At 46.5% G+C, this 22,165-nt stretch overlaps 1 protein-coding gene across 2 annotated transcripts in view; it reads left to right on the top strand.

The window, feature by feature from the left end:
- Positions 1-18,090, top strand: part of LOC138491389 (autophagy-related protein 16-1-like) — a 120,380-nt gene extending 102,290 nt beyond the window's left edge. For both annotated transcript variants that reach the window (XM_069617893.1, XM_069617892.1), the window contains one exon: positions 15,288-18,090. In XM_069617893.1, coding sequence (XP_069473994.1) covers positions 15,288-15,381 — 94 coding nt within the window. In that variant the 3' untranslated portion in view covers positions 15,382-18,090. The remainder of the gene's footprint in view (positions 1-15,287) is intronic.
- The last annotated feature ends 4,075 nt before the right edge of the window (positions 18,091-22,165 follow it).

Below are 22,165 nucleotides of genomic sequence, written 5' to 3'. Positions count from 1 at the left end.
GTTATTTGCCATGGCTTCTGGAAGCACATGTTGAAGGATCGGCACCAACAGCTGGAATTGTGGCTGCAGGCCAAGGCCCCTGCACCTCGTGGTACCCTAGGGCGAGCCTCTCCCGGATCCGGGAAACCTGAGCCGGCTTCTAAGTCCTTTGAGGGCGCCCTACTCATGGGGGGGTCAAGCACTACGAGTCGGCTTCCGCCGGGATCGCAGCTGCTGCGGGTCCCTTGACGGTCAGGGTGCGATCGTCGTCCCCATGTATATCAATCTCCATCGCTATGGATCTTCATCCAAGCCCTGACGGAGAAGGCCAAACGGACAAGGGGTCTGGCATTTCCATGCAGGCCCAGGTGCACCAGGCGAAGGAGTCACCCTCCCCCGAGGTTGTAGTGGCGTTGCTTTCAAAGGCCGTAGGGGCTTATCTGCTGAGTGCCCAAGTGACTGCAAGGGTGTCCCTTCCTCCCACGAGGGAGGCTTCGAACAAACCAGTTGAGAAGACCCCGGAGAAGAGGATGTGAGATGACCCCTCTGGACCCAAAGAGGGGGGTGGGTGGTTGGTGAAGGCCTTCAAGGAACGGATATTTTTTCGGCTGAGGAGGAGGAGATTGTTGCCATCCATGAGGGCGATGACTAGGGAAGCGCTGGGGACTCTCCCCACGACGGGGACACTGTTGACTGAGGCGATGACCGGGGGTCCCAGGACGACAAGGAGTCAGCACCTACTCCTATGCCCCAGATACCGCCTGGAGACCTTTCACTGGACATCCTCTTGACACTCAACGCTGGAGTCCGAGATTCGGAGGATGCCGGCGACTCCGACTGCTCCTCCAGTGTCGGCCACCCCATCAGTCGCAGCCATCATTGGACTTGGTGGTCTCGGCGGCTGTCAGGAAGAAATCGTTGAGTTCGTCTTCTGCGTCAGCCACTCTTCCGGGCAATGAGGGGAAAAAATTGGATTGGATTTGATGGGTAGAAGGGTTATCTGCTCAGCGGGGACAACTGTCAAGGGTGCCAATGCCCTCTCCATTGTAGCCAGATACGACCGGGAGATGTGCGTTTGTTTATTCATTTGTTAAGCGCACCAGACTCGGAGTAAAAGGGCGCTGCAGTATGAAAATGCAAAGCTTACAAAGTTGCAAAATATACACCAAATGCAATGCTTACAAAATATACAATATAAGAGCCAAAACTAGGGATGGCCTATGTAATTACAGAGATAAATGGTGAACAATGTACAAGAAATATAGGTTGCAAAAGTGAAGGCCATTGTGTGTCACTCAGGCTCGCGTGTAGGCTATGTTACACATGGTCTTCAAATGTTAACACCATATTAAACTATTAATGCAGGGTGGGTGCGTCACTTCAGTAGCAGGCACAGCCAAAGCGGGTCATGGGAGACTAGGGGTCAGTGGCGATGATGTGTTTTATTAAGTTTTTTTCTAAAGTGTAAGTAGGGTTGGTCAGCGCTCAGATCTTGTGGCAATGAGTTCCAGAATTTAGCTGCCTTTACAGGGAAGCTATTACCACCGATAGTGGTGAGCTTATATTTAGGTATGGTGAGACAGTTACCATTCCCACTTCTGGTGGATCTGGGGGAAACTCTTTTCTGGATATCTGTAAAATAGCTGGGGGCCGCGTTTTTGAGGGCTTTATGAGTCCGAGCGTTTTAGTTGTATTTTATTGGGCGTGGATAACCATTTATGATGCCGTCTAATGGAGGAAATATGTATTTTTTTTTGTTTTTGTTTATGCCTAGGTCTGCTCTGAAGGCGGCGTTCTGTAATATTTGGCGCTTTTGAATGGTGGATTTGTTATCTCAACTGTATAGGGCATTACAGTAATCAATTCTAGAGAGTATTAAGGCTCTAGCCAGAATCGGGCAACTATCATTGGATAGGAAAGGCTTACCAGCTCTGAGTAACTTGCAGGTGTAAGCCGTGGAGGAGGTAAGGCATTTTACCTGTTTGTCAAAAGACAGTGTGGCATCCAACTAGAATCAAAGGGTTTTCACCTCTTTGGAGACTTTGATAGTGTTTCCGTCAATATTAAATGAGGAAAATTCTTGGCCTAGTTTTTTAATCTTGGCCTGTGATCCTAATAGTATCATCTCAGTCTTATCGTCGTTCAAGCAGAGGCCATGAGTGGCCGTCCATCCTTGGATGATAAGATGTTCACCAATCCTGTGTCCTTACTATGATCCCCAGAAAGCGGGAGGAGAATCTGAGTATCATCTGCGTAATTAGTGTAGGTGATACCCAAATGGTCCAAATCATCGAACAAAGGTTTGGTGAAGATGTTGTAAAGGGTTGGCGAGACGCAGGAGCCTTGAGTAACACCGCACAGGATAGGTGTTGGGTCTGCGGCTGCCGAGGGAGAGAAGACTCTCTCATAGTTCTCTCGCTCAGGAACGACTTGATCCATTTGATGGCTCCTGGGCAGAAGTGGGCAGCAGAATCAAGGTGTCTGCATAAGACCTTGTGATTGACCAGATCAAATGCGGCAGAGAGATCTAGTAGGAGCAGGAGTCTCGCTGCTCGTCTATTTGGGACTTGAGGTCGATTAATGCTGTCTCTGTTCCGTGTAGTGGGCGGAAACCAGATTGTCTGTTGCCTAGGAGTTTGTGCAGTTCAAGATGTTTTTGAATTTGGATATAGGCAGCTTTATCCAATATTTAAGTAGAAATGGGACCGTGGTGATAGGCCGGTAATTGGTGGGGATAAGAGGATCTAGAGTCTGTTTCTTTAGCAGGGTGAGCACCCATGACTGTTTAAGATTGGCAGGGATAGTGCCTGTGGCAAAGGAGGCATTTATCAGTTTGGTAATAAATGGATATAGTTCTCTGGCAGCATCTTTTGTTAGTTGGGCTGGGCAAATATCGCCTTTGCAGTTCAAGGGCTTTAGTGACAGGATAATCTTTTCTACTTCCAAGGTAGACTTTTTGGAGAAATGGAAAGTAGTATTGTGTGCCGGTGGTGAGACACTAGGCAAGAGAATATTAGGCGAATGCTGAAGGTTCAGTAAATTTTATTTATTTTTTAGGTATTTTTTTTTTTGATGAATTTTTGTTTTGGAGCGTGTTCATTTTGTTTCCTAGAGCTTGATGGATGTCTGTACACCAAGATTTGTCTTTGGTACAAACATCGGGTATAGCTATTGGGGACTCTAGTTCTTCGAGTATGGAGAAAAGTTAGCGATGCGCTCATCATAGGAGTTTCGTTTGCCCGACAGATTTCCTTCTTCTAATGTGAGGAAAGTGAAGTTAGTTTAGCTTTATTCTCACTGGAAGGGCAAACTCTCCAGTTGGTTTCGCTTTTTCTTTTTAAGATACAAAGGTCTTTAAGATGTGGTGTGAACCATTTGTTTAGTGGGCTATTGGTTTACTAGGTCTGAGTTTAGCAGGGGCAATTTTGTACAGGGTAGTGAGCATGATATTGTTGAATTACTGAACTAGGATGCTAGGATCAAGATTTTCTGGAAGTGCATTCAAGGTAGGCAGGATAATGGGGGATAACTTTCTCTACTGTGATACTTTTTTTTGCTTCTAGTGCAACATGGTGGCGCTAAGGGCTGGGCCAATGGATTGGGTCTTGTAGTAGCTAAGTGGAAGGATACCAAGGAGTCGTCTGTCCATGATAATGGCAGGATGGATGAGATAGTTACTGAGCAGTTGTAATCCGCTATCCAATCCAATATTCTTCCTTTTAGGTGGGTAGGTTTATTGACTTTTTGGGATAGACCTAGTGTGTTGATTATATTTGCTATAACTGTGGCATTTTTATCCATTTGGTCATTAAAACCTAGGTTAAAGTCTCCTAATAGAAGTATTTGCAAGGAAGATTGAAGGTTATTCGAGATTATGTTAAGCAGATCCTCCTCAAAGGTACCAAGGGGACCAGGCGGTCTATATATTAGGTGAATAGTAAGTGATTGTGAATGATTTATTTGGAATACGGCAGAGAGAATTTCACATGATTGTGATAGCTGGGTAGGGGCTAACCTAAGGTAGAGACATGATTTTGAAATAATTGCAATGCCGCCTCCTCGGGCACTGTCACGGTCTTGTCTAGCTATCGTGTAGGCATCGGGGATGGCTAGCATAAATGCAGGTCCTGCTGCATTATGGAGCCATGTTTCTAACTGCAAGGAAATCCAAATTACCTTCAATGATTAGATCTGCAATGTCAATGGCGTGGGCGACAATCGATCTTGCATTGAGGAACGCTCCTTTGAGGGGGGATGGGAGCCTCAGTTACTTTGTGGACTGGGATAGGTTTGTCAGAATTATTAATAAATGTCTTGGGCTTATTATTAATTTGAAAGGCAGGTATATTCGAGGTGGACAGTGGTGGTGACAGCTTCAAGTGGCTAGGTATCAAGCTAAGTTTATGGTTGGTGGCCGCAAGGGATCTTCTCAGAGGTTCGTATAATTTGGTTAATCTAGCGCGAACTCTATCATTTCTGTTTGTCGTAGCACAGGGTAGAGAGGCGTAGGATCCTGTCTCTAAGGCCCTGTTGTAAATGTGTTGACTTGTAGTAACAGTGTTTGTAAGGGTGGGCAGGCTAGCGTCCGAGATCGGTACTAGCAGAGGCTGAGTAATGTGATCTTGGCTTCTAGAGCTAGCATACATGGAAGCGGCCATAGTGCAAAGCAATATTGCTAAGTTGAACATCTTTCCAATTCCCAAGTTGCAGGATGGCACGGCACAGGGGTGTGCTGGGTTACAGCTAGGTGACACCGTATTAAGCAGTGTGGGGAATAAGATAGTTCCTGAGAGTCGAGTAGACACTTGGGCCTAAGCAGGATTAAGTGGCCGAAAGGGGCCAAGGTGGCGCAACAAAGCAATAGTACAGATCGTAGTAATCACTTAATCAATACAGAAACAGTAGAATATATCAGGCAACTTAACATCTAGATAATAGTCGTAAATGGGACAGTGCGTCAGGACCGGGTCTGGTCAGTAATAGAGGGCAAAATAGGCAGTGTGAATTGGTACAACGGGCTGTAATAAGGTATATAAGAGATGTGGCTAGACTAAATCTAACGATTAGGTCCAGTCCGAGTTGTACATTAGTATTGCAATGCTGGTAGGCGCGTGGGCTAGAAGACAATGTAAACAGCTAAGGTGTGCTATTCATGCAAAGGATACATTAGTATCTAGTAGTCACGGTCAACGCCGTACAAGCATATTATGGCAGAGTATGTTGTAGTCTGGACAGAGGGTGTATCCAGTGGTATGACCGGCACTGATAGGACTGTGCTAATCAGAGTAGGATAAAGGTGCTCAACAGCACGAGGGATGCATGAATTACAGTACGAAGTTTAAATAGCACGGGTTAAACAATATAAGCAGGGTACATGTACTGAACAGGTAAGTTGCTCCAAATTTCATGATGAGGTGTGGGCCCAAGACCAGGTGGATTCGAGGCACTCGGGAGAGAGTGGTTATGCAAATTTACGGTTCAGGATAGTAGGGCTATAAGCATAAGTATGTACATGCAAGGCATATAATAGTATAGTACGTCAGATATAAACAAGTGCGCTTGTGCAAGTTTTGGGCGCAGATGGGGGGCACTAGCTGGGAACGAAGTTTGGGCATATAGAGGGGACGTGAGTCTCAGTGGCGTGGAAGTATACTCGCTGTACTTCTTATAGTATGTTGAGGCATGTGATACTTAGTTGCATTGTTTCATGGGAACTTACTGGAGGGGATGGCAGTCTGAAGGAGGACTCACCGGAGTAGTTCTGAGTACGGCTGGAGTTTTAGGCAGCATGGCGGCGCCTATTGCGCTCGGTCAGCACAGAAGCCTTCTTTCCAGGCCTTACTTCATAGGCCGGCTATTGGAGGGCAGCAAAAAGCAATGGAATAGCCAATCCGAGCTGCTGGAGGCCAGGCACAGGGCAGGACTGGGTCAGGTGATGGGTAGGACCGGGGCGGCAGCCATCTTGGGGCGGGTTCCCTCGAGGGATTGCCAATGAATCAAACTTAGAAGATGCAGAAAAGCACACGCTCTGTAGCTGGGTGCTGCCTGATAGTGCACCATTAGCACAGATTGCAGGATCATATCATAGGTAGCGCGTATCGTGCACAGATGAAGTGGGTGCTGGCAAAGAGATCGAGCTGAGTGCAGGTTACCTCCATTGCACCGGAGCATGTGGGAGGTGTACTGCTCCTGCAGCACACGGCAGCTATGCTGGGGAGCTCCTGCTCCATGAGGAAGGTTTAAGCTGGTGCCCCTACTGGACTTCCTGACGACAAAAGGGTAGAGGCGTTGGAGATTTTTCAAGAAGGCGAGGTGGCGTCTGATCACGCCATCTCAGTGACCATGGACATTGCAGGCGCTAGCTTCTGCCAGATGGGCAACAGCATTTTCCTTCGACGTCGTGTTTGGCTCAAGGCCACCCTTTAGGCAGGAGGTCCAGACAAGGGTTTTGGACATGCCCTTTGATGGGGACAACCTGTTTGGGGAAGGCTGTGGATGCATCCCTCCAGGCCATTAAGGCTGACAGACAGCACATACCCTAGGCACGCTACAATGACGACAACAGTCCTTTCGTTCCACTGGAGGGAAGCCTAGCCGTTTTTCGAGGGGCTTCGGGGGCTACTCCTTTTACCGGCCAGGTCATCGGGCACCCACCCATGCACCCCAGTTGGAGTCTGGCGAGCAAACTTCGTCTGCGTGTGGAAGACCATCTCCACTGACAGTTGAGTGTTGGACGCTCTTGCCCACGCAAGTTTCCCTAAATACCATTGTTGGCTCGACAGGAAAACCACATCCCTCAGCTGCTGTTGGAGGTTTGGGCCTTGTTAAAGAAAGGGGCGATAGAGCTAGTTCCAAAGCAGCTCTGGAGTTTACTCAAGGTACTTCCTCGTACGAAAGACTGGAGGCCCATTCCCGACCTGCAATGACTGAACAAGTATATAATGTTCCGAATGGTCACGCCTCCATCAAGCAGCTAGCGGCTATCTCCTGCTACACCAGGTCTCCGGCACGGTTTTTGCATTGGTCACACCGTCTGGTCAAGGAGTTCCTTAAAGGACTGTGCTGATCATTCTGGCTGGTGAAGGTGCCGCTGCGGCTTGTGAACTCAATGTGGTGCTGACGAGGCTCATGTGGTGGTTGCTGGGGAGGGGGAGAGCCATCGAGCCTGTGCATCAAGCCCCTCTTGTATCTTTCATGGAAGATGGCTTTCCTCGTGGCTATCACCTCTGCCAGGAGAGTGGGTGAAATCCAGGCCCTGTCCCGCAAGCAGCCTAATCTGACCTTCCGCAATACGAGGGTGGTGCTGCGGACTTCTATCTCAACAAAACTTTAGTGTTGCCGGTGTTTTTCCAACGCCTTTGTCATTGGCTGAAAGGACTGCACTCGCTGGATGTGCCCCTGATGGACATCTGCAGGGCTGCTACGTGGAGGTCTGCTCACACCTTCACGAGATTCTACTGCGTCGATGGGGATTCCAGAGAGGAGTCCCGGGTCGGCCAAGCGGAGGGTCCAAGGGCTTCAGAGAAGACACCCTAGGTGGTTTCCTTGGTGAACTGGACGAGAGGCCTCCCAATCACAGGAAACACCCCAAAACTATGCAGCAGTCGCAGGAGACTTAAGTGTAAGTAAATACCCAAGCCAGCACAGTACCCCCACACAGATTTTGCAGCAGGAGGACTTCAGGATCTTCAGCCAAAAACCTGGTTGTTGAATTCCTTCATCAAGCAGACTGGACACTGAAAGGACTTTTGCAGCAAGGATCACGGGAGAGGCTCTAGGCAAGGTTTCCTTGCAGCTGGATGTGGCAATGTGGATTTTGCACCTTTTTCAGGAGCACAGACGAAGACAGAATATCGCAAGTCGGATTCTCGTTGTTTTGTAAGGTCCAGCACTATACTGAGGGGACTTTACGGACTGGAATCGTGCACACTGGAAATCCAGCAGGATGCCCATGAAGTTTCAGCGAGATTCCGAATTCGGAAGATCGTGCACTGCACAATGGCTCGAGGTCCCAGGGTATTGGAGCCCTGTAAGGTCGCAGCACCATGTGGAATGGCTCAAAGTGCAGGTCTTTAGTCTAGTGGGTCTGACCAGGCTCTGGGTTGTCGTTTTCGGAGTCCCCAGGTCAATTGGAAGGAAGGGCTATGGTTGGCTCTAGTTACACAGTAGGCTCTGGTCGCTAGAATCTGTCAGCTGCTGTTTCTTCCTCTTCGGTTCCACTGGTCGACTACCTCTTCAGCTTCCAGGAACAGACTCTTATGCAGAAACCTAGCCAATCAAACAGCCTTGCAACTTTCAAACCTGCAATCCTTTCAGGACCGACAGCCTTCTAGTTTGGACTGGAATCTTGCACGCTGGCTGGAATTAAAAGGGCTGCAGAGTGTTGGACTGCTCCGTCGCTTCTTGCTTTCAGATGCTCTGGAGCCTGGGCCATGGAGTCCACAGGACTCCCGCCAAAGATAAAAATTGCACAAAGGGATTACCTGCACTTGAGGTCAGGGGAAAGGAACAGGAAAGGACTAGGAACGCTAAAATAGTGAAAAAACAAGACTGGAGCCATTTTGGTAAAATGGGCACATATGGGTGCCTTTACTGGGGCTGTACAAACAGCCTGTGGTAAAGCTACACTGAATTAATAAAGGTATCGCTGCCACCATTGAAGGTAAGATTGTCCCTGTAACAGAACTTTTAGTTTTATTGTGAAAGGGGCTACATTGGATCTCCCCAGCATTCCACATTAGGTGGGGTGTGCTGGTTTCACCAAATAACATGTAAAGGGGATCCAAAGATCCTTTCTACTGATGGGTTCTCTGAAGGCTAGCCAGAGAAAGTTAAAAGGTGAGCCCCTGTGGCAAGCCAGCAACAATGGGCACTTATTGCCAAAAAGTTGTTGGAGGATAACTTTTAAAAGACGCTATGGATTGACTAAAAAAAATAACACCCATAAAGGGAGATTCTGTGAGTGTGGAAGATAACCACTCACTGAAGTTTAGGGAAAAATAATCTACTAGTCAAGCAAAAGTTCTGGTGTTGACACTAGTAAGATTTATCATTCAGATTGCACTTATAGGTCTCTCCCCCCACTATACAGGTCCCCCAAATTGACCAGGGGTTCCGTCCCCAAAACTGCATAGTATAAAGGTCCCTCAAATTGATCAGGGGTTCTGTCCCCAAACTGCATAGTATGACATTCAGATTGCATTGATAGGCCTCTCTCCCACTATACAGGTCTCCCAAATCTAGCAGGGATTCGACTCCCAAATCGTATTACATGATATTCAGATTGCATGGATAGGCCTCCCCTGCCCCCACTAAACAGGTCTCCCAAATGATATGGGGTTACTATACAGGTCCCCCAAGCTCATCAGGGGTTCTTTCCCCCAGTTGTATTGCATGATGATCGGATTGCATTGATGGGCCTCTCTCCCACTATACAGGTCTCCCAAACTTGGCGGGGGTTCTAAACCCAAAATTGTATTGTGACACGTTCGGACTGCATTGGTGGGTTTCTCTCCCGCTGTGCAGGTCTCCCTGATTTAGCAGGGGTTCTGTCCCCAAAGTTGCATTGTCTGATGTTCGGATTGCGTTGTCGGACCTCTCCCACTATAGAGGTCCCCCCACCCAAAGTTCATCATGGGTTCTGTCCCCAGGTTGTACTGTGTGGTGTTCAGATTGCATTGATGGGCCTCTCTCCCACTATACAGGTCTCCCAAACTTAACAGGGACTCTGCTCTGAAATGTTTGAATCATAAGGATTACAATACTCCTCAGAGTCCACCCCATCACACGAGACTCTAGAACATAGTCAGAATTAGTCTCAAGCACAAACTTAGCTTAACCACCATAACATACTCCTATCACGGTCTAGTCCTCACTAGAATAGTTCGACCGCCCTCACCCCTTCCGAGAGACCTACATAGACAGCACTGAACTTTGACCTACACCCCTGACGACAGTATCCCAGCACCAAAACACCATCAGACAGCACTCGGAGGATACACAAACCGACCCACCGGAAGAACAGATGGCACAAAAGCACCCAAGGCTACCAACACAAGAAGAAATACCAGCACTCCCATCACAAGACACAGCAGCCAACCACTCAACCGGCACCTCCGCACTGAGCACCAAAATGCCCCGAACCAGAAAGGGCACAAGACAAGGCCGCACTGGACACAGGCACACAAATCCAAACTACCACCGAAGCAACAACCTCAAATGGAGGAAACACAACACCAAAAACCAAAACAACCAGAAAAAAATTTGAAAGGGAAAATTCCTTATCTCACACCGTACCTCACAACAACCCAAGAACCAGTATACCCCAATGACAGACATCAAGACACACAAAGAACATCCCGAGACAACCAGGAAAAAGACGGGAACACCCAAGGAGAAGAAGGTGGCTAGAGTCCGACCCCATCACCCCATGCATCACAAGGACAGAAGGACACCCTCAACACCCGCGCCATTCCGGACATAACGACGACAAAGATCTTATAACAAACAACCCAAACATGAACCTAACTGACCAATTCAACAAAGAAGCCTTCACGGACCTTCACCCAACCAGCACAAGCGGAGAAGCAACACCACTGAACAGCCAAGCTTTCAATCTAGCAGACTGCTTCAGTGAAGATGCAGCTTCCGCCGATCCTCATACGCCCTCCTACAATGATGATGCAGTCTTCGCTGATCCTCATCGACCCCCAATCAACGCTAACGATGCACCGCAACCAAACAACCACAAACCAAGACAAGGAACAACCAACAAGCAAAACCACACCAAAAAGATCCACTGCAACCTCATCAATGCAAGATCAATGGCCAAACATGCCACTGAGATATACGATCTGCTCTGCGACGGAGGGATTGACATCCTATTTGTAACAGAAACTTGGCTAGACGACAACTACAAGATCACCCTCAACAACTGCTTGCCTGAATACTTCAAATGTGTCCAATCAAACAGAAAATCCAAGAGAGGGTGAGGGCTGGCAATCATTCACAAGGAACACATGGATATCAAACTTGAAGACCCACTAATCATCGATAATTGCGAATCCCTAATCATACGTCTAGCAGTAACACCCAAAACGAACTTGAAATTCGTACTAATATATAGACCACCAACGTACGATGCAACCTTTGTAGACTCCTTCACAGAAGCAATCACTGTCCTAGCTATCAAACACAATCGCCTGATAGTCTAGGACACTAACGATTTTTGTATGGTCGTGCTCTCTCCTCCAAACCAGATGTTGACCAGCCAACTAGCAGCAATGAACCTACAACAACTAGTCAAAGGAGCAACCCACTCGGCAGGGCATACACTTGATGCAATCTTCGCTAACAAACTACTCCTCACCACGGCACCCCCAAGTCAAATACCCTGGCGCGACCACCTCATCATCCCCTTTGTAATCAAAATGACCACGCTAACAAACAATCAACCAGACAAAACAACGAAAACCATGAAAAGAAATTGGAGAACCATCAAAAACTCCAATCTGAATGAACTGCTGGAGCTAAACAAACTGCACCCAACACTCATGGAAGATGATGACCTGGACAAAAAGGTAACCCTGCTGCATTCCTGGATTTTAATTACTATAGACCACCTCGCCAAAGAAAAACCCTTTGCTTCTTCTAATAAACGGTCCATGGCAAAATGTTTCACTCCACTACTTAGCACCATGAAAAGAAAAAAACGAAGACTAGAACTTGATTGGAGAAAACAAAACGACGCGGCAAACAAACAAATTCCTACAACACTACCGGGTTTACAAAAAGGTAAGTAAAGAAGAAACGCTGACAACCGAATCTTCGAAGCACCAAACACCCAAAAAGAGCTCTTCAAAATCATAAACGAAATCAAAAACCCTCCGGGATGCAACAACACACCAACTCCGTCCACGAAACTCTGCAACGACCTTGCAGACCACTTCAAAAACAAAATCACCAACATCCAACAAACCATACAAAGCAGACAATCTGATCTGACCACGACCCCCAACCTACACCCGGGAGAGCACCCAAACAAACTACGTAGCTTTCCAGAAATATCAGTGGAGACTTTCGTTAAACTGGTGAATGAAAGCAATAACTCGGGGTCCCCCGATGACCCCTGCCCACCAGACATATACAAATTGATCCTCAAACATGGAACGCCCATGGAATATCACAGGAACGTCCTCAACCATTCCATCGCAACTGGGAAAGTGCCACAAGCCTTCAAAACTGCATACATCAGGCCACTACTCAAAGATACAGCGGGAAACGTAGAGTACCTCTAACTACAGACCCATCTCCAATATCCTGTATATAGCCAAGCTGCTCGAAATATACAAAACAACCCAAGAGTTTATAGAAGAGCACGGCCTACTAGACCAGGCACAAGTTGGCTTCAGACCCTTGAGAGGAACGGAATCGGCTCTCAATATGGGACTATCTAAAAATCAACGCAGACTCGGACAACAGCACTGCCTTGATACTCCTAGACCTATCGGCAGCATTTGACAGTCGACCATGACCCACTCAACGAGATCAGAAGGACTTGGAATAACAGACACCGCCCTACTATGGATCAAATCTTTCCTAACAGACAGAACGGAAACCGTATGGATGAAGCCCTTCAAATCCAGCCCGAGAGATTCCACCTGTCGAGTACCACAAGGATCATCCTTCTTCCCGCTACTATTCAACATATACCTGTATCTACTGATCAGAAACCTCAAAAGCCACGGCCTCACCTGCTACAACTACGCTGATGATGCACAAATAATCTTCAAAATACAAGACAACCCAGAAAGAAAACGCTAGAAAACTGCCTCCGCGATGCATTCTTCTGGATGAACTCATCAACCCAGTCAAAACTGAAATGATTGTCGCACAAAATGGAGAAAACCAATTCATCCCTTGGCCAAGGGAACTTGGGACAACCCCAGCACCCTCACAGGTTCTGATGGACAGTACCTCACGCTAGAGCCACAAGTAAACGCTCTCCTCAAGAAATGCTTCTTCCTCCTGCGAGCGGCAAAGAGAATCTTACTGTTTCTATCATTCACCAACAAAACAACCACCATCATCACCCTCGTCATGTCCAAAGTAGACTACGCCAATAGCCTATACCTAGGCATGCCTGGACGACTCCAAAAAAAAAAAACGCATTCAAAACGCGGCAGCCAGACTACTTCTGAAACTACCCCGAAGAGAACACACCACACCAGCGCTGAAAACTCTACATTGGCTACCAATAAAACAAATAAAATTCAAAACAATGTGCATTACACACAGAGCAGTACACAACAAAGGCGCTGAGTTCCTAAAAGACAAATTGCACCTACATCAACTGACAAGAACGCTCAGATCAAGCATGGACATCCGCCTGGAACCGAAGCCCTACAACAAAAGAAAACTAGGAGGATCCTCCTTCTCTCACCTAGCCCCGAACTCAAGAAACCACCTATTATTCAGGAAATTACTCAAAACATGGCTCTTCACGTCATAACTAGAAAGACTGGCCACAGGGGCACCAAGATAACTGAAAACATCAATGAGCATAGAGCGACCGCGATACACAGTAATCAATCAATGGGAAAAGCTGAGGTAAATATACCACGACATACCAAAGGACCGAACGGGAGACCGTCGCAATACGACCAAAGATAGCAAACTAAGACAAAGACTAGAACGAATCGAGAGGACCATGACCTTAACTATTACCTTCCCCAACAGCCCTAAGGACAAAACATAAAGGGGGAAAGGAAGTGCTACACCATGTGCCCCAATGCAATGGGTAAGAAACAGAATGTTTCATCACTACACACGGTCCACCAATACAAAACAATGCCCCACCACACAAACTACAACTAAACAGTCCCGAGGATGTTCACCCCATGGAAACCAAAGAACCAGTCAGGACAGAAGGATACGAATGTCTGAATACACAGGCTCACCAAGACAGATCCACTAGGACAACACATCAACATAACTCTGACTCTGAACCATTCAAAGCCTCAACCGCCCACGGTCACACTAGATCACCTGAGAATGGCTAGCACCCACCCGGTCCCACACCTGAAGATCAGGTTCAGACGCACGCACCCACCCACCCACCCACCCACCCACCCAATCCACACTCAATAGGATACAGTTGGATCAGCGCAACTCCACCAAAGCGAGTCGGCCCACGAGAAACCAGCAACATCCCAACCAACAGGTATACAACTCTAACGGAACCATAAGTACCTAAATCAGGATACTGATCCCACTAACCCAACCCTCAATCTTCTGCATACTTAAACCCACACAACCATCTCTCTCCCAGCAATCCGCACGCACTTTACCACATGGCACCAACAACACATAAACTTCACCAACAGCACTCCGATACTAGCACCAAAGCCCAGCACTCAGTGTATACCGAGCTGAAGCTGCCAACAGCGCACCACTTCTCCCACTCTCCTTCTCCCCGACTAACCCTACCCACCCTTCCTGTTTACTGATCCGCCAGAGCGCCTGGGGACCAATTCCATTGGTGACGGTGCGCTATACAAGTAGCGCTAACATAACATAACATTACTATGAAAATCACCCTCTCACCTGACTATGCATTATCGTATTTGTCTTGGATGTGACCAGAAAGATTGTGGGCAATGGGTTTAGTTGTGCTACAACCTGCTCACTTAGTGTCTGTGTGAGTGAGATGACATTAGCACTCCCTGGATGGATCTGTAAGAAGTTCCTTGACAGATAACTCGAAACCATGGGCCCCTCGTTGGCTACTGTGCAGCCTCTTAGAAATGCCTGGATAACCCCAAACTGAAGTGAGAACAACATTAGTGACTTGTCAAGTTAGTGTCCACCATCTGGCTGTATTGGTCAGTAACTGGATGGCCTCAGAAGGGTGGGTGGAGAGGAGCAGCAAGCATCTCTTCCACTTGACTTCTCCGATGTGGAGAAGCATTGGGTTGTTCAGGTGCAGGGTCCGTGGCAGTTGATGATCATGGGAGAAGTGGTTGATTGGCATTAAATGGAAACGTCAATAGTTGTGTTCTTGGATGAGGGAGGAGTCACACCATTGTCAGTGGTTGAATAGGTAACTGGCACAGTGGCATTTGGGGTGCTGGTTGATTGCACATTTTTGATGTGGTGAAATTGAATTGATTCTGAAGGGGGATGTGTTTTGCTTGCCATCTCTGAACATCCATCTACAGCTTTAATCGTCCTGCTTTTTTTTTCCCCTTTAATCTTCTTAGGATATCAGTTTGATATTAACTTGAAGTTTCCCTTTTCTTTTTTTGTAGTGCCTCCATTAATGCTGTGGCATGGTCCCCATCTGGTGCGCATGTGCTCAGTGTAGACAAAGGAAGCCGGGGTGTGCTGTGGTCCGATTTCTGAATGACCAACCACGTGCAGTAAAGACTTAATCAGCTGAAGATCTGTTGCTGTGGATGGCTCCTAACTGATGTCGCATATACCTGGCTGTGCATGCAAGGACTGCATGAAAAAGTGGACAGTGCTGGAGTTCAAGCTCACAACTTGTGGATTGTAGTCCTGTGCGAGTGTTGGCCTTGAACTGCAAGTTTGCTTGTTATGGCATTAATGCTAAGCCTTAGCAGGTTGTGCAGTGTATGCGCCTTTAAACACTGCCTCATCCAGAGGGCCCATGTGTGATAGTTACCATGCCATGGAGTTGGGTGGCCGCTTGTGATGGAGTCTGCACTGATATGGTAGTTTGCCACAATTTTTCCTGAAGGCCGTCTGTCGGACCATTCTCTCTGCTGTGGCTGACTGCCGTGCCTATCCATGCCTGGCCATTTGTTTTTCTCTGCCATCAATTAAGAACGTTAGATGCACTCTAGGCTTGAGCTACTTTGTTGTGCTAAACATTATATGGGAGCGCCAGTGGTCATTCTAGGAGTACTTGTTTTCGTGTGGATTAGAGTGCAGGGAAATAGTTTTTGGAGGGAAGCATATGTGACTGCAAGGAGGTTTCAAACAAGGTTATGGTTTGGGACGGAAGAACACGTTTAATTCATGTGATACAGTCTCAATGGTTTATGCTAAGGGAGTGGGGATGGAGAGGGTCTAAAGATTGCCGTAGTGTTGAGGGGCGGGGCATGTTAAACTTTTATTTTTTTTGGGGGGGGGGGTTCCTCTAAAAGCAGGATAAATGTTGGACAAACTTTTTTTTGTTTTTTTTTTTAGGGCAATACCAAGTAAGGGGTTTTGTTTTCTACTGCTCATTTGTAGCTGCACACTTTTTGTACAGTTTGTGTTTTGAGATGTGCAAGTCAGGATAGACGCCACAGATCTGTTCAGCTCACTTGAGTCCTGTTACCCCGTCAGACTTAAAATCTCAAACATTTATGCTTGCTACCGAAGAGGAAGTTAGGCTTAGTTTCTCAGAGTAATTCTATTGCTAGCTCCATGTCCTTACCTCCCAGTGGTAATTTTATTGTAGGCTCTCTTCAGTCCACATCTTACTCAACCTCATTGCACTGGCACTGTGACATTTGGTCCATTTTGCAATTGCAACACGGACATTGGTCCTGGAGTTTCATGCTATGGTTTAGAAAACTGTTTAATTGTGTGCAATATATTAGTCTGGTAATGCCACTTGTAAAATGCTTGCCCACATCTCACCCAAAAGCTGTTAGAGTATCTTGTTGGTCTTATTTTTACCCTGAAATAGTTGTCTGCACTGGATCGAATGGTTTGCTAATTTGGGACTCTTTAGCTGTATCCGTTTGCACATGGCCTTTGAGATACTGTTCCGAAATGTTACTTCCCTAACTTGTCTAGACTGAGCATCTGCAGAGGCATTGGTGTTACACTTATCAGGTAGGAGATTGCTGACAGGTGGGCAAATGTTTTAATAGCAATTATGTTCTAGTTTGTGTCGCCAGATCCCAATGTTTCTTAGAAAAGTGATTAAGCAAACCAGCAATGCACATGTCACGTGGACACTTCGATTTTTGATTTTTGTTTTGCAGAATGGATATTGCATTTCACTTTTGTTGCAATCTTCTAGATCTGGCAGCAGATTACATTAGTAAGACAGGGTAGATCTTGTCAAGGAAAGTAGATGCCAGATCTTTTGTATAATTTGCCCTCTATTTTTTTTATTTTATTTCATCCCGACTGCATATTTTTTTTATGAAATACTCTCTTGTAGAATGCTCCTTTAACAGTCAAACTGTTAACTTATGCACTTTTTTTTATTGCACAACATTCTGTGGCTGGGGAAAAAGCGCAACAATTTCTACTCTCATGGACCACTGGCGAGGAGGTGCAGTTGTCCCCCAATCCAGACCCCCCACTACTCTGACCTCCCCAGCCCCTGCATACCTTGTTCCTATGGTCATTGTAGGGGAGCAGGCATCCACATGATTTTGGTATTGACAGAACTACCTTCCAGCAATCACAATTTTGCAGGCTGTTGGGGAGCATGAGTTTACCAACAGCGAACTCATCGGGGTCATGCTGACTGAGAACCAAGCACCATGCAACAAATTGGACTAATTTGGGTGGGGTGGTGAAGTTCGTACCAGCTTGTGCTCAGTCTGCAGGGACGTGCTTTTGCAAGCTTAATAGTTGAAAGGTACTATCTTGCAGATTGGTGGGCCTTTTAAGATTGGTGGGCCTTTTAAGATTGGTGGGCCTTTTAAGATTGGTGGGCCTTTTAAGATTGGTGGGCCTTTTAAGATTGGTGGTCCTTTTAAGATTGGAACAAACCACCATCCTGCCTCCTGTAGTGTAATGAAGTAAAAGGCTTCTGAGTGGTCAAAGTATGGTCCAGGTTTTGATGTCACCTGTGCACAACGGGTGTAGATACTCCCCGAAGGTGATATGTGGTTAAATCCTCTTACCACTTTGTTATGAAATTGGAATGGACAGACATTCTACAGTTGTTAATGCCATACTTTTGAACTTAAAATGCATTTCCACTGAATTGCAGTTTACTACTAGGCTTGTGATTAAATGTTAGTGAGGATGTGCTTTCCCAGAACCTATGCCACTCGCCAACAGTTAATGTCCAATACATTATTTATTGTGAAGTGTTAGCCCTATTTTAATGGGCTCAATAAATCTGCATCTCCTGTAGTACTTCTGCTTTTTTTATGGGATATTGGTGGAGTGGATGCTGGATGTGGTATGTCAAGGTATACATTTACTGCCCAGGAATTGATCAGCTTAACACCCTTGATATTTCTGTTTTGTTCCAGTCGAATCTTGGGGGGTTGCAGTGGTGAACGAACGGCAAGAGAAGCATGACCTGCACCACTTGGCTCCCAGTACTTGTATCAGGCCTTGCAAATTATGAAAAATCAAAGTAGACTGTCAGGCCGAGTTCCTTAGTTTACATACTGGCCCTAAGAGAAATGCACTTGTCCCAAAGTGACTAGTGACAAAATATTTACCAGTGCTTTTAATGGTGCACGCTGCCATAAGCACACTTCATATTTGGTGCAATGACGCCAAGCATGAAGAGAGAAACTCCTATTTGCAAATGGTGCATTTGCATTAAATGCAAAATAAGTTTAGAACATCCCCATATTCGCCAGCAAGGTAGAGTATCGTTGTGGTGGTGGTGGGGAGTGAGGGGGGGGTGTGGGGGGGATACGGGTCTGGACCTGAAAGGGGAAGCGAGATGCAAACGGTTCAAAGTTGGCAAAAAAGCACAGAAAATGGATCACCTGTGAAAAGGAAACCATTTCCCCAGAACAATGAGCGAAAGTGCACTGGAAAAAGTCATGATTGAGTACAAAAGTAAAAGGTTTGGAGATCTGTAGAAATGGAGGGGAAAGTTGCTAAAAAGAACTTTCCTAACAAATACCACATGACCACCTAAACGTCCTACAGGAAGAGATCCAGGTGCTCATCCTAAAGGGAGGGATTGAAGAAGTACTAAGGAACCTGGTCAACACAGGAATATAGTCAGTTTATTTTCTGGTACCCAATAAAGGTTAAACTATGGGCACAGTGCTAGACCTAAGGACCAGCAAACAAATACATAAAGCCTGCAAACATTCTGAATGACAACCCTAAAGGAGGAGGTCATACCTCCCTTAAACCAGGGGATTTTCATGGCATTAGATTTGAAAGATGCATATGTTTGAGGACCTTGGAATATTGAAATAAGAGTACCTCAGATGCTAAATATTGAACACTACCAACCTCACCCAAATCACATCAGTGCCCTCTAACTGTCCACAACACAGAAGTTGTTTGCCAGCATCTGCTCAGCTATCACCCATGCAGCAGACGATCGCTGACCTCATCACTACACAAAATCCTGATGACGTCCTCTTCACTGAGACCTGGCTGACATCCACCGCTACCCACATTTTAGACGTCCTTGTCCCCGACGGCTCCAGCATCCAACACAGAAACTGGCCGAACAAGACAGGCGGAGGCCCTGCACAAGACTTGATATTGGCAGCATTAGCTCTGTCAAAGTCCTCTCCTGCCACTTCCTGCTCTCCCAGACAGTCACGTTCTGTCTTATCTACAGACGACCAAAGCCCAACACTGCCTTCACTGGCCTGGTCACCAACATGTGTCTCGTGCATGCCAACCTCCTCCCAGGCGACTTCAAGGAGGCTCTCCTCCGCGTTCTTGACACCCTTACCCAGCACACTTTAGTGCATTGGGTCTTTAAAGGTATCATCCTTGAACTAATCACTGCACAGCTTTCCTTCCACTACAGCTCTCCTCTACCTCTTCACTGGTCTGACCACCTTGTTGTGCCTTTCAACATCCTGCATACCACCCCAGTCAAGCCCTCACAGCAGAAACCCATCAGACAATCCTTCGGGTCCTTCAAGAACTTCCCTGTGGCATCCTTCATGGAAGACCTTGACCACCTCCACCTCTCGTGTACCAAAGACCCCAACCGAAATATGACTCTACTGGAAGCACTCAACAGCACCCTCTCAGCCTCCATTGACTGACATGTGTCTCTGAAACAAGGGACCTTCAAACAGTTGGCACCTTGGTACACACAAACTCCACCTCCGCAAAAGAGTCATCAGTAAACGAGAGAAAACCTGGCGCTGCTCCATTATTGCATCCAACCTGGTGCTCATCAAGTGTAACTGGGCAACTTATCAACAAAGCCAAGGCCTGCTACTATCAGAACACAATAGCAGAAGCTGACCACAAACACAGAACCCTCTTCAAAGCAGTCAAGCACTGCCAACCCGCTAACTGACCCTGCCATATCACACTCCATTGAAAAATCCACTGCCTTTAACAACTTTGACAAAATAAGCAAGATTTGCCAGCACGCAGACACCAACTTTGCATCCACAGACCTGCCTCATGTCCCCCCCTTGCAAAATATCCACACCCTGGATAACCTTCAAGACGCTACAGAGGACCTAGTAGAATTACTGGCTGCCTTCCAAGCCACATTGTTTACAGATGACGTCCTCCATCCTCAATGCCCCCCGCTCCCCCCTGCAGAACATGAGCTCTAACGGCTCCCTAACTCAAGGCACCTGCCCATCAACCATTAAGACAGTATAGAAAAGGAGCCAAGTACCCCCACCTCAACCACTTTGCCCATATTGCCTATATGTTGGGAACCAGAGTGTGAGCCACGTGCAGCACCATTGACTACAGATACCAAGGAGAATCCTGGAAGCAAGGTTCCCATTGAGAAAGCCATACCTGCATACGAGACAGTATGATGGCCATTTGAATGAAATCCCAGAAGTAGGACCGATGAATGAACAGACAGAATGGGGACATCATACACGAAGCAAGTCTGACGTACATAGAAGAGATGCAGAGACAAGAGAATGCAGATGTTCTATAAGGCATCAAGAAAGTACCAAAGATAAGTGACAATTTGGGCTCAAGATGAAAAAACTTATGCTACAGAAACGATGATGAAATTAAGTAATTTTACACGTGTAAATTTGCAAAGAAACTCAAGCAGACTAAGTATTCTTGAGGCTAGGTTTATAGTGAATAGATTGGGGCATGCGCCAATGTATGAATTTATAGGAATGAGTAAAGAATGGGTGTTTCCACTACGTATTATAGCAGTGCTGGACAAGAAAGGAAGGGTTTTCCAGTGTGTCGCAGTTCTAAAAGAAATTGGATTAACAGGAGTGGAACTCAGAAAGGCGTGGCTGGATGAGCCCCAAGCATCCAAGGTCGTATCAGACGGATGAGCAGACATTGGATACAAATTGTGTGAAAGAACGAAACTCCTGTTGAGAAGGCATGGACAAAAACAAGGAAGACGTCAGAGGTCTATTAGAAAATAGTATTTTAAATACACTAGAGCTCAATTGTGTGGTCTTCAGTCGCATGGAAGGATGAAGTTGGACAAACATGACGACCACACCTATGCATGATGGCAGAACGTGCCTTCACGCCCCTGAATTCTCCAGAGCAAAGAACATTTCCAAGGACAAGTTGAAAGCCTTAATTGACAGACCACAGGTGATGATATGCTAATTGGTTGAAGCTATGGTTCATGACCAGCTCACCAGCACCTCGAAGCCCAGCCTGCGTGCTGCTAGTGTAGGTGGGAAAGTACTGACCAATGTAAAAGTGGCAACTAATTGTAGGGGGCCACATGCTTATTACTTTGTGTAACCAGTTGGACGTTGTGTATTTAGTCACGTTCAAAGTGAACTGTTTTAGGGGTGGGTTTAGTTGCCCCACCTGGTGTTACGAACCGTATTACTCTTAGACTAGTATGGAATGTATACTTGGATGTTTCTTATGACCCAATCACAATTGCCACTGTTTTTGTAGTTTGCCATGTAGGGTGACGTTTGTAGATGCATTGGTTGACGTCATCAATGATAGTTTTTACGGTAAGTACAGTGTTTTTTCTGAAACAAATTATGCGCTGAGACCTCTGTTGTACTCCCTGTTTTAGATAATTGATATTAAAACAGTTAACCTTTTTGCCAACTAACAGAGTTGTTTCGATTATTGTTGTTTGAGTAACTTCTGCATCCCCGTTCATCTCCAGGGTATTGCTAACCCCCAGTTCAACAGGATAAATCCTCCCTCTACTAAAGAAACAGACTCTGGATCCCGACAAGTTAAGTAACTATCGCCCATCTTCCCTTCCAATTTAAGATCATTGAGAAAGCAGTAGCTAGTCAACCATAGCAACACATGGACACCAACAATCTCCTTCAAACCTACC

The sequence above is a fragment of the Ambystoma mexicanum genome, chromosome 10 (assembly GCF_040938575.1).
Source record: "Ambystoma mexicanum isolate Mex_15411 chromosome 10, UKY_AmexF1_1, whole genome shotgun sequence".
Classification (NCBI taxonomy): Eukaryota; Metazoa; Chordata; class Amphibia; order Caudata; family Ambystomatidae; genus Ambystoma; species Ambystoma mexicanum.
This window is presented reverse-complemented; position numbering and strand designations above follow the sequence as displayed.